At 47.4% G+C, this 12419-nt stretch overlaps 1 protein-coding gene across 1 annotated transcript; it reads left to right on the forward strand.

Moving 5' to 3' along the window:
• Positions 1–1246: 1246 nt before the first annotated feature.
• zgc:171459 (uncharacterized protein LOC562056 homolog) lies at positions 1247–10840 on the forward strand. The gene is made up of 13 exons (XM_041939045.1): positions 1247–1800; positions 1887–1980; positions 2060–2147; positions 2569–2905; positions 3838–3931; positions 4662–4749; positions 5069–5375; positions 6907–7000; positions 7103–7190; positions 7282–7600; positions 8999–9092; positions 9204–9291; positions 9758–10840. The coding sequence occupies exons 1-13, from the start codon at positions 1740–1742 to the stop codon at positions 10325–10327; spliced, it is 2322 nt and encodes a 773-aa protein (XP_041794979.1). The 5' UTR covers positions 1247–1739; the 3' UTR covers positions 10328–10840.
• The last annotated feature ends 1579 nt before the right edge of the window (positions 10841–12419 follow it).

A 12419-nucleotide genomic window follows, 5' to 3' on the forward strand; every position in this document is an offset into this window, starting at 1 on the left:
GTCCATTAAATGTCCTATTTTTTATGGCTAACATGAGGGAGGAAGTAAGTGCTTTTGAATTTAAGATAGATTTAATGAAAACTTAATGTCAACATTACAATATTTACTGTGTTATCACAGAATTATTTTACTTTTCAGACACCAATATGGTGGTGAAAACATCTGACTGATGATGAGTCTGTTTCTACAGTGACAGACAGAGACATCAGACTCATGATAACAGCATCCATCTTCACTGGAGGGAGGAACTTCACCATGAGAGGCTGGAGGTTGGTCTGGTTTCCTCTGTAATCCATTAGAGCTGTATTCAGATACTGTATCTAATGCTGCCTTGCTCAGGGGCAAAAATACTTGCATGGTTTTCTAAAAACAAGTTTGTCATGAAGCCTTGTGAGGGGCTGAGCTGCCACAGGTGGAGTCACAAGTGGATTTTTCAAGAAGTGGGCGTTACCTCATGGTCCTCACACGTACATCTATACATGAACCTTACCTGTGTTTTGTGTATATTTTGCATTTGCAACTTACTGATATTTTCATTTGCACTCCTTTCTGCTTTGCACTGCAGCTGCAGAACAACAGTTTCCCTCAGAATAAAAATCATAAGATAAGATAAGATAAAACTTAAGAAATTTGGGTATTACAGCAACATGTAATAGCAGTTGGAAAGAAAAATGGCAACAGAGAGAGAGAAATTCAGAAAACAAAACACAAAATAAAAGATGACTATATATAGCCTATGTACATATTATACAAGTAGTAAATAGTACAATATTTGAAATGCAGTGGAGTAAAAGCAGAAAGTAGCATAAAATGTATATACAGTCCAAATTCCTCAAAATTATACATAAATACAGTTTAATACTTGAGTGAATGCACTGAGTTACTTTCCACGACTTAGTAAATATACATAAATGACCATGTCAACACTAGATCAAGTTGTAGTTTTAATATCTGTGCATTACATCAAGTTTCATCAAGACACCTATGAATGAAACGAGTTTTCATGTAACAAATAATAAGAAAGCAGCAAATACAACAACTGTAGTATAGAAGTACTTAAAAAAATATTTGACCGAATGAATCTATGAATACTTATATCGTATAAAATATGGGAGGTCTATTTTTAAATCATTTTCTGAACTGTTTATGCTCTTGTCCAACCCCGCCCTCCCGAGCTGGAGTCACGTGGTGAAGGGCAGGCCAGGGTAAAGTTATTGAACGCACTCTCCTCTCAGAGCAGAGGAAACGGGATGCAGGCTAGCTTCATTTAGCAGTAACGCTCTTATTTACGCTTTTATTCACTCCGGGGACAATGGCATGAGATAACGTTACACAACGGATGTCAGAATCAGCTCAAGTTAACGGAAACCGGTGTCGCTGTGGGACGGGAAACCCCGCTCTGTGGAGGTTTGTTGTGTAGGTTAGCTACCTAAGCTAGCTAGCAGTCTGCTTCTTTTAACGGTTAGCTGGGAGTTAGCCCCGGAGCAGACCGCTAACCGCCGCCTGGACCCAGCGACGTTCAGTCCGTCCCGGGGCTGCCTCACACGATGGACGGAGACGCGCCGCTGTAGGAGAAGCAGAGCTGGGAGACCTGCAGGATGCGGTAGCGGATGTAGTTAGCATCAGGCCTGAATACCAGCACACCTCAACCCCTCCTTGCTTCCTTCCTTCCTTCCTTCCCTACCTCCCTTCTTCCTTCCTCCCTAGCTGCCCCAGGACTACAGACCCCCTGTTCTTCCATGATCACAATGGAGTCCGTCCTCAATCCGCTGCCACAGTTCCCAGAAAGCTCCTATAAAAGTAAGTCATCACGGTTCATGTTGTCTGTGATGATGTTTAACCTGCTAGAGCTGGTGACTGCTGACCTTTGACCTCTCCACCTGCAGTGACTGAGGAGGATGTGAAGAGGCTGATTGAGTTCAGAGCGTCCAACGAGGCCCTGTTCACAGGGAAAAGAAACTCTGCAAAGATCGCGTGGAGGTATGAGCCGAGCTTTGTCTTCTCTGAGGACTCTGTTAGCGAGTGTCCCCCTCAGCTCACCCTCCTGTGTGTCCCTCAGCACCATCTTAAAAGGCCTCGGCCTGGAAGGGAAGCTGACGGCCGACCAGATCGCCAAAAAATGGGACAACCTGCGGACTAAATACAAGGTAAGGTGTGGTGCAGTGACACTTCATTCAGACACAGGTGTGAAAACATCACCTGAAGCAGCAGCAGCAGGTGGAGATGCGTCTGTCTGCCTCCACTGAGATAAGACATCTGAGTCTTAATGAGTCTGATTACTGCTCGTTCTCTGTCACATGAATGAATACTGATGTCATTCAGGAGGCGTGACGTGACTCCTGATCTTTACACTCAGCTGCCGGTTTATTAGGAACAGAGCTGCTCATGGTATCAGAGTGTGACTCATGATGTCTTTATTTCAAAATAAGAGCACGCTGTCAGTCAGTATAACCTTGTTCCGGCTGGTAGCTCACCTGGAAGCTCACCTATGTATCATGTGTGAAGGCTTAGTTCTTACAGCAGCTGGGACAGGGTCCAGGTGTCTGTAAGTGCTGTTGTGTTTTCCAGGACCTGAAGCAGCCCTACCAGGGCCAGGACAACATCGGGGGTGTGGTGGAGTCATGGCCCTGGTTCCACATCATGGATGAAGCCATGCAGGGTCGCCTCTACAACAGCAACCTGGTGCTGAGCCCGGAGACCGCCGGCAGCGTCGGCCACCGCTGCATCAGCCAGCAACACCAGAACCAGGAGAACACCGACATCCTGGAATTCCTCATCAAAACGGAGATGGAGGACACGGTGGCGGCGGAGAGCGCAGAGGACGACGGGACGGTTCACGCAGAGGCTCCTCCTGCCGAAGGAGTCCCGATGGGCTGGAGGAGGATGACCGAGTGCTCCTACAAAAGTACGCAGACACACCTGGTTTAGAGTTTAGATGAACACTGAAGATCAAAGTAGACCCGAGGGTTCATGACCCGCAGTGTGTTGTTGTTTACTACCTGCAGCACCTCAACTGGAGTTCATATAATGAAACCAAGTACATTTACTGAAGTACAAATTTGAGGTATTTGTACTTTACATGAGTCTTTTCTTTTTGTTCCACTTTCCCCGTCTTCTCAACCTCAGAGGGAAGTATTGTACTTTTTACTCCACTACATCTATCTGACAGCTTTAGTTACTTTTCACATGAAGATTTTTATTTATTTATTATGTTGATGAGAGATTTTAGCTGTAAAATCATTTGATGTTTCAGCTTCAGATGTTTGATTTGCTGCTTTTCCTCTGAATGATCTGAATGTGTTTGTAATAATGTGGAGCTTTGGACTAAACAAACACTGTGAAGGCGTCACTTTGGCCTCATCGTCGCCACATTTCTCACTATTTTCACAATGTTTCCAAACCGAACGATCGATCGATTAATGGAGGAAATAATCAGCAGATTGATCCAGAATGAAAAGAATCATTAGTTAAAATGAAGCTCAACCAGCTCCAACAGTAAAATCCTGCTTTGACATGAACGACTGAGTCACAGTAATCTGATGAGGTCAGAACAGTCACAGGGACACTTTACTGCACTCAGTACTTTTACTGTAATACTTGAAGTACTTTTTCCTGGGTATACTGACATACTTTTAGTGAAGTAACATTTTCAATGCAGGACTTTAACTTGTGTTGAGTATTTTTGCACCTCTAACTTTTTGAAAGTCATTCAGCTGAATAAGTTCATTCTCTTGTGATGTTGTTTTTTACTTTTGAATATTTCTTCTTCAGCAGTTTAATTTAAGTCCTTTTAACTTCGTATCAGCACAGAACTGAAACTGTGGTTTTCGTTCACAGTGACTGAACCAGAAACAGAAAGAATGATCAAACTTCGAGCTGCGAACGAGGCGCTCTTCACCGGCAGGAAGCATTCAGCCAAACCAGCCTGGAGGTGAGTGAAGGTTCACTTTGTGTTCCTGAGCTGCACCAGGTCCAAACCAGCTCTGAGACAAAGACTGAATCCTGATGTCCAGACTCCAGGAGTCTTGCAGAGCGGGCTTACAAAGTGTGTTTGAGCTTTAAATAAATCTCTAAACCTGCTGATGTTGTACTTAAAGGTCCCTCGTGGAGTTTTTGACCATGAGAAGGGTTTGTAATATATATATATATATATTAGGGCTCTTTTTCTACAGCAGGTTGGTACTGAGCGAGCTAACAGCTAAGAAGCTGAAACCTCCTTCAGAAGGAGAATCCGTGAAGCAGCCTCGTTGCTGCTGTGGAGCTGCTAACACCAGACAAAGAAAAACTGTTTGTCTGGAGTAATTCATAGAGAAGTATCTTCATGGTGGTCATGGACCTCTCAGAGCTGAACCTCGAGCTCCAGCAGCTCCTCAGCTCTCTGCTGTCACATGGGAAATTAAAGCTAAAGAGGAAACACTGAGCATGTTCCTACTCTGCAGGAGCAGAAGCTGCTCTGACACCTGAATCTGCTGCTGAGTGAAAACTCCTTCAGGTGTTTGCTGAGAGGTTTCAGGACATGAAGAGTCAACAACAGGAAGTGAACATATTTGCTGTTTAATGTAGAAGCAGCTGATGTTGTTCCTCGGTGTCGGTCAGAAGGATCTGCTTTGTGCGTCCACAGTCTTCAGTCAGGGATTCAGTCCGAGTGTCATTTCTTTTAGGGCCATTCTGTACGAGCTGGGTCTTCAGGGGAAGCTGACCACAGATCAGTTAGCGAAGAAGTGGGACAACCTGAAGAGGAGATACAAGGTAGGTCCAACCACCAGCTCTAGAGACAAACTATCCATGAGTCTGGGCCTCACGCAAGAACCGCTCACACCAACACATTCATGTTCTCTAGATGGAAGAGAACCAGAAAAAGTCACATCATCGCCATTCAGTCGAGGGTGAGGCTGCAGTCTGTAAACTCACCACTAGAGGCCACTAAATCCTGCAGACTGGACCTTTAAGAGTTTTGTGAATCTGACTTTGAAAAGTCGCACAGACAGAAAACAGGTTCAGGTTCAGGTTCAGGACGGGAGGATGAGGTCCTTCTGTGGACAAATGTAGAACTTTCTCTCTCTACCAGGAGCTGAAATTTCCCGCTCGAGGCGTGGAGACCAACCCGAGCTCCTGGCCCTGGTTTTACCGCATGAACGACGCCATGGAGGGACGTTTCGCCGGGGTGGCACCCATCCTCACACCCATCGTAGAGGACGAGGACGAGGACTGCGAGCCGCTGTCGCCGACGCCCAAGAAACGAGCCCGTCGGAGCCGAGGGGGGATGACCGAGTTCCTGACGGAGTCCGAGATGGACCTGCTGGTCGACAATGAAGAGAAGAACGGCTCCACGGCGCTGGGGGAGCTTCACCGAATGGCCGAGTTTACCTACAAACGTAAGCGCTCCTACAAACGGCGGTGTGTAAACAGTGTTTACTGTGATCCGTCTGTGGAGGGAAGCAGCATCTGTTCTCCGTCTGCTGCTGTTTGATGCACAACTGACTGACCTGATGCAGGAAACACAACACAAGTTGTCATTTAAAATGACGAGGGAGGGGGGGAGGTGTAAGAAATATTCAGATCATCCTCATTATCTGTTAATCTGTCAAATAATGGTCCAGAGAACGTCCAACAACTCATTAAGAAGAAGGACGGCAGCAGATTATTGTTTTAGCATTATCTGAATTTTCTTTCAGTTGATTCTGGTCTTAAAGGATAACTTTCATTTTTTACAACCTGGACCTTATTTGTAGCATTAAATACGACCATTTACTCCCCCAGACAACTTTGGTGGCATTTGGAGTCGTTTTGAAGGAATTAGCCCCAGAGGAGCGGCGCGTATATCCGTATAATGCGAGTACTCGGGGCATCCATGCGCAGCCTCTATATAACGCATAATCTGCGGAAACTCGTTCATATTCCAATATTTAGTTATGATATGCTGGTGCTATTCCCCTCTGAGCCCGTGGTGGCATGTTATCAACATCCGGCGTCTCTAGACAACTACCTCTGACGTGGATGATGTCATTACCGAACGCCGGGCGCTGCGAGCAGCCAGCCACAACACGGCTGACTCTGCGGCGGTCGGCTACGAATACGCAATAACGAACCACAGCTGTGCCAAACTACAGCTAAACTAGCCGACCGCCGGCTCAGAGGGGAATAGCACCAGCATATCATAACTAAATATTGGAATATGAACGAGTTTCTGCAGATTATGTGTTATATAGAGGCTGCGCATGGATGCCCCGAGTACTCGCATTATACGGATATACGCGCCGCTCCTCTGGGGCTAATTTCTTCAAAACGACTCCAAATGCCACCAAAGTTGTCTGGGTGAGTAAATGGTCATATTTAATGCTACAAATAAGGTCCAGATTGTAAGAAACTAAAGTTATCCTTTAAGAAAGTAAAAGTACTAACATCACATTGTAAAAATGACATGTGAGATAAAACTTAATTGAACGAATGAACACTGGGGAAATTAAGATGTTACAGACAGTAAAGTGTAAAATTAAAGCTGCCTTGAATATTTGAATAGCTCATGTCGGGATATGGATGATAAAATACCGTGTTTACTATTATTCAGTAGAGAATATGTAACAGTAGAAAAAGAATATATGTATATTAATAAATGTTAAACATAAATAACACAGTAGTGCAAACTACTCCTAAAAGTACTCATTAGAAGTAAATATCCTGCGTTTTAGATGTTCCAGTGGTGGCCGTCCGCAGTGTTTTCTGCCTTCAGTCAAACAGTCACAGTCTGACTGACGCTGACACTGAAGTCAGATCACATCAGTGACCTGCTGACGGTTGTGATCAGAGTAACATCAGACGAAAGCTGTCAGGTTTCTTCCTCTCGGGGGGTCCGCCGGGGGCTCAGCTATGTAGTTTTACCTGTCGACCTTTTCGTCGTCGTTACAGTGACGGAGGACGACACCAGGCGGCTGATCGAGTTACGAGCTGCTAACGAGTCTCTGTTCACCGGGAGGAGGAACACCGCCAAGCCGGCCTGGAGGTAATAATCGATGATGAGCGATAATAAAATAGTCTGGTGGCAGCCGTCGTCAGGCGGCTCAGCTTTCCTGTGGGTCAGTGGTCGGTTTTGGTTTGTCCTCAGGGGCATCGTGAAGGAGATGGGTCTGACGGGGAAGATAACACCTGACCAGGTCGCTAAGAAGTGGGACAACCTGAAGACCAAGTTCAAGGTGCCGACCTTCATCAGCAGCCAGGCTGTTCTAATCATTAAAGTCACTGATGAGGATGAAATGTTGAACGGTTGAGAATCTGTGTGTGCAGGACCTGAAGTTTCCTCCTCGGGGGATGGAGGGCCAGACTAACCCGGCCTCCTGGCCCTGGTTCCAGCTGATGAGCGACGCTCTGGAGGGACGACTGGCGGGAAAAGCTCCCAGAGTGACGCCGGTGTGGAGCAGCGAGGAGGACGGCGTGTTCGGCTCGTCTCCGCCTCCCGACAGGGACTGTTTACTGGCAGAGAGGAGCAGCGTGTCGGAGCTGGAGAGCATGGTGGGCGGAGATGGCGGCGAGGCCGATGGGAACGTGACCTACATCGACGCCAGCGGAGAGGAGTGCTCGACGCCCTCTGACCTCTCTTATAAAAGTAGGTCTTCTTCTTGTTCTTGTTCTTCTTCTTGTTCTTGTTCTTGTTCTTGTTCTTCTTCTTGTTCTTGTTCTTCTTCTTCTCCTTCTCCTTCTCCTTCTCCTCCTCCTCCTCCTCCTCCTCCTCCTCCTTCTTCTTCTTCTGGGTTTATTCGTCTCTGTTTCAGCAGCGAGAGGAAACTGCCTGTTAGCCTTTTGTTAAATCTCTTCAGCGATGTTGTTGTTGATGATGCTGAATCAGCTGTAGATGCTACGTTTTTTTTATTTTTGTTTCTTGAATGCACAGCCCATTTCAGCCCCCCCACAGCATCTCAATGGGATTAAGATCTGGGCTTTGACTGGGCCATTCCAGGACTCTCCAGTTCTTAGTGTTCAGCCAGTCCTTGGTGGATTTACTGGTATGTTTAGGGTCATTGTCATGTTGCAGGGTCCAGTTCTGCTTCAGTTTCAGTTCTCTTACTGATGGTCTCACATGTTGTTCGAGCCACCTCTGACACGCTGTAGAATTCAGGAATCAGGAATCATTTATTGTCATTACACAAGTTTCAAAAGTGCAATGAAATTATGTTTGGTTACAACCGTCCCAGAGGACACAATGGCACAAAAGACGGTACAAATAATTGACATGGGAAGACAGAGACAGGAGAACCACGATGCAGCCAGCAGGGCGGCGCTTTGCTTACTTAGAAGCTAATTCATGGTAGATTATATGATGGTGAGCTTTGTTGCAGCAAAGCATCCAAACCATGACCCTTCCACCTCCAGGCTTCACAGTTAGTATGAGGGTCATGTCCTCTGTTCTGGTGTCCAAATAATTCAACTTTACACTCATCTGTCCAAAGAACAGGCTTCCTCCTCGCACACCTCCCGACAGAGTCAAACTTGTGCATCCTCTTTCTGATTGTAGAGGCATGCACATTCACATCGACAGTCAGTGCCTGCTGGAGGTCCTGTGATGACATTTTAGGGTTTTTGGAGACCTCTTTAAGCATCTTGCGGTCTGCTCTCGGGGTGAACTTGCTTGGACGGCGTATTTTCTTCAGTTTCACTTGTTTAGTTATATTACTTGAATCTCTGGACACACACACACACACACATATGTATAAAGATATATATGTATGAAAAATGAAGTTACACATGGTCGGATATTACTGGCTGTTACTACTTTGGGAACTGCACAGATTTATATTCTAATGATTAATCAGGGAAGTAATTAGCAGATTATTCAGTAAGTATGTGAGTTAGTTAATCCACTTTATCGTGTAGAAAATGTTCAGCACAGATTTAAAACAGTTCATTTCAGAGCAGCATTGAGCTGACATTTCCTGAAGCAGCTGTGCATCATCCCTGACTGTCTGCCCACCTGTCTGTCTCTCTCTCACCTGTGCGTCTCCCACAGTGACAGACCAGGACACCAGGAGGATGATTAAGCTGCGAGCTGCTAACGAGGCGTTGTTCACCGGGAGGAGGAACGCCGCCAAAGCCGCGTGGAAGTAAGATGTGATCTTTTCTGGATAAATGTTGTACGGCGGCCGAATTGCCGCCGTCCGTTCCCGTCTGCGTGTCATTGGCTGTTCATGCTGTCTGTCCCCGCTCTAACTCAGGGCCATCCTGAAGGAGCTCGGCCTGCAGGGAAAAGTCTCCACCTACCAGATGGCGAAGAAGTGGGACAATCTGAAGAGGAGATACAAGGTAGTGTGATGAGTGCGCCTCCGACACCTCCCGCAGCAGCCTGCTCCTCCTGAAGGAGCAGGACATGTGGTGTCTGATAAGAAATGTAGAAATTCATGTTGCAGCCTACGTTGAGAGATAGTCAGTGGTATACAATGCAGTGAAAGTGCAGCCTGGCTGAATGCCACAAAACAAAGTACTGGTAAGTTAAGTATTAAAAGCACTAAGATGGTAAGAAGAGAAAGATCAATATAACAGACGATGATCTGATCGATGACGCAGACGCTTCAGGGATTTCTCACTGCGGAGAGCAAACAGCAACTGCTGGGACTATTTTCACTGGCGGATTAATACACATTTAGTCTTCTCTGTTTTTATGTCCTGTCCTCTCCTCCTTCTCTCCGTCTCCCTTCCTCTCCTCTTCCCTTCCTCCTCTTGTCTCTCTCTCTCTCTCTTTCCCTCTTCCTCCTCCTCCTCCTCTCCTCAGGATCTGAAGTATCCTCCTGTCGGGATGGAGAGCGTGGCAGACGGCACCTCCTCCTGGCCGTGGTTTCACCTGATGAACGAAGCCATGGAGGGCCGCCTGGCGAGCAGCGCCCCCCTCCTCACGCCCGTCACTCAGGACGACGAGCAGCAACCGGACCCCGCCCCCAGACATCGCCCCCGCCCCGCCCCGCCCCCTCCCCCCTCGTCCTCTTCGGACTACAGACAGGAAGCGTTCGCGGACGGCGCCGAGCAGAGCCAGCGGAGCTCGGAGGCGTGTGACGGCCCGCTGGGAGGACTGGAGAGGGAGTGGGAGATGGTGGAGAGGGAGAGGGCGGCGCTGGAGCGAGAGAGGGAGATGGTGGAGAGAGATAGGGCGTCTGTGGAGAGAGAGAGGGCGACGGTGCAGGCCGAGAGGCTGTGGCTGGAGAGGGAGAGGGCGGCGGTGGAGAGGGACAGAGCCATGGTGGAGCAGGAGAGAGCCACGCTGGGCCGAGAGAGGGAGGTGCTGGACCAGAGGGCCTTGATGCTGAACTCTGTGGGACACTCCGGACACCTCAATGCCCTCATGTAGACCATCGTGCCGTGGGGACGTAGACCGCCCCTCTAGAGACACCCTGATCCGTCGCGGAAGTCTGGAGGAGTAAACCGCACTGACGGACCACTGAGGAGATCCAGACCTGATCCACCACTGTGGTCGAGCCACGTTTGGATGTAGACATGGTGGCCTTCCCCAGAGGTGGGTGAAGGACGGAGAACTGAGCCCGCGGGGTCACCGGTCCCGGAGATGTCCGCCACCCGGGATGTAGACCACATTCACAGGAGAGCTGCACGATTACAGAACAATCACCTCCATCGTGGTTCTGCTCCCACTTTTATTTAAAGAGTCTGATCTGGATTCGTCAGACCGACACTCACAGAATGATATAAAGCTTAAAAACATCCTGATTTAAAGAAAAAACATGAACAGAATCACTTTGTTTGTTTTAAATGCTTAAACACAAACATTTAAATACCTCATGTTGATGTTTCTCAGTTTTGTTGTTTTAAAGAAAGAAAAGATCCAGAGGGATCAGTTCTCTCTGCACGCTCTCGTTTCTCGTGGCTCATTTATGCACAGATACTGATGCACCTGCAATAAGCTAATATCACCTAACCTGGCCCACCTGACCTCAGGTGGGGTGGGTTACTCACCTGTAGAGGTGATCCAGCTCTGAGTCAGAGGAGGCTAGAGTAGTTTCTTGTCCGTCTCCCTCTGAGGCAGCGTCGTGTCCACACACACTCCAGAGTTTCATGGCGGTTTCACTCTGAAGCGTGGCTCGTTGTGGGTGATTGGCTCCTTGGTTGATGGACCCCAGTCGTTGTCAGTTAGGCGACAGATCTGTGAAGACGAGAGGAACCTGGAGGCGAGTAGAAAACATCAGTGAGGTCGTTCCTGCTCTCTTCTTCAGCTGCAGGCTGCTTGTAACACACACACACACACACACACACACACACACACACAAACAAACAGTGCTGCTCATACAGACGCCATGATGGTCCAAAGCTGATTGGCTGGTTTGGTAAGTGAGGAGACGTCCCTGTCACAACATGAGCTCCAGTACCAATAATACACTGTTTATTACACCAGGTTTAAAATGTCCTGATACACAGGATGTCAAATACAGCACGCCACAAATAACCAGGATGTCCTGCTGCGTCCCGTCGTATCTTCTGACCCACAATCCTCTGCACACAAGTCACATGGAGACAGATGTCAGGTGTCAGAACGTGTTTTCATGCGTGTGTGTTTGATACATGAATATCGTGTAATTCTGCTGCGTGAAGCTGACGGCTGTTCGAGCTGCAGGTCAAAGCTTCGCTCTAACCGACCGGTCAGGTGAGACGTCAGGATTCACAAAATGATAGTCATCACAAGCTCAGTCACGTGTTTCCAACAGGAAGTAAATAAACCACAGAAGAGGTGTCACATGATTCTGCCTTTACATCGTCTCCACTAGTTCTGGTTTCCATGACGCTCACGTCACCTCGAGCTGAAACAACTTGTCGGTTAATGAAACAGACGATTGATCATGAAATCGTGGTTCAGCTTCTGTTTTCACGATTTGCTGATTTTTTTCAAATGTCTTAAAGAAATATTAATATTAATAGAATCTCAGAGGAGAGAGAAGCCAGAACCGATTCATGGCTCGTCAGGATACTTACAGATTCGTTTTCTGCCGCTCGATTAATCGACTGATCATCGTTGGTTCAGGATCCTTTATTGAATGCAGATGTGTCGGTTTCAAACATGAAGTCAGTCTGCCGGCACTCCTGACTCCTCTTCACCAAAACCTCCAGAAACTCTGCGTTTATTTTAGTGTCAAACATTTTGACATTAAACTGTCCTCCAGCTGGAAACACGGACTCTGTCTTCTGTCTCAGCTTCATGGAGCCTTCGCAGACCTCACCTGAACTCTGCTGAAGCTCAGAAGCTCGTCCGTCGCTCACCTGGAGGCCGACACACCTGAGTCTCAGAGGCTGAGGGTTTATGTTCTGCTGCTGCTGAAAACTCGGCTGATTGTCTGCAGACTGATCTTCAGCCAAAGTTCATCCGTCTGCCTGTAAATCTGTGTTTCCAGAAGCGCCTGATGACATGTTCATGTTGTAGCCTTCAATAAACAGAC

The sequence above is a fragment of the Chelmon rostratus genome, chromosome 6 (genome assembly GCF_017976325.1).
Source record: "Chelmon rostratus isolate fCheRos1 chromosome 6, fCheRos1.pri, whole genome shotgun sequence".
Taxonomy (NCBI): domain Eukaryota; kingdom Metazoa; phylum Chordata; class Actinopteri; order Chaetodontiformes; family Chaetodontidae; genus Chelmon; species Chelmon rostratus.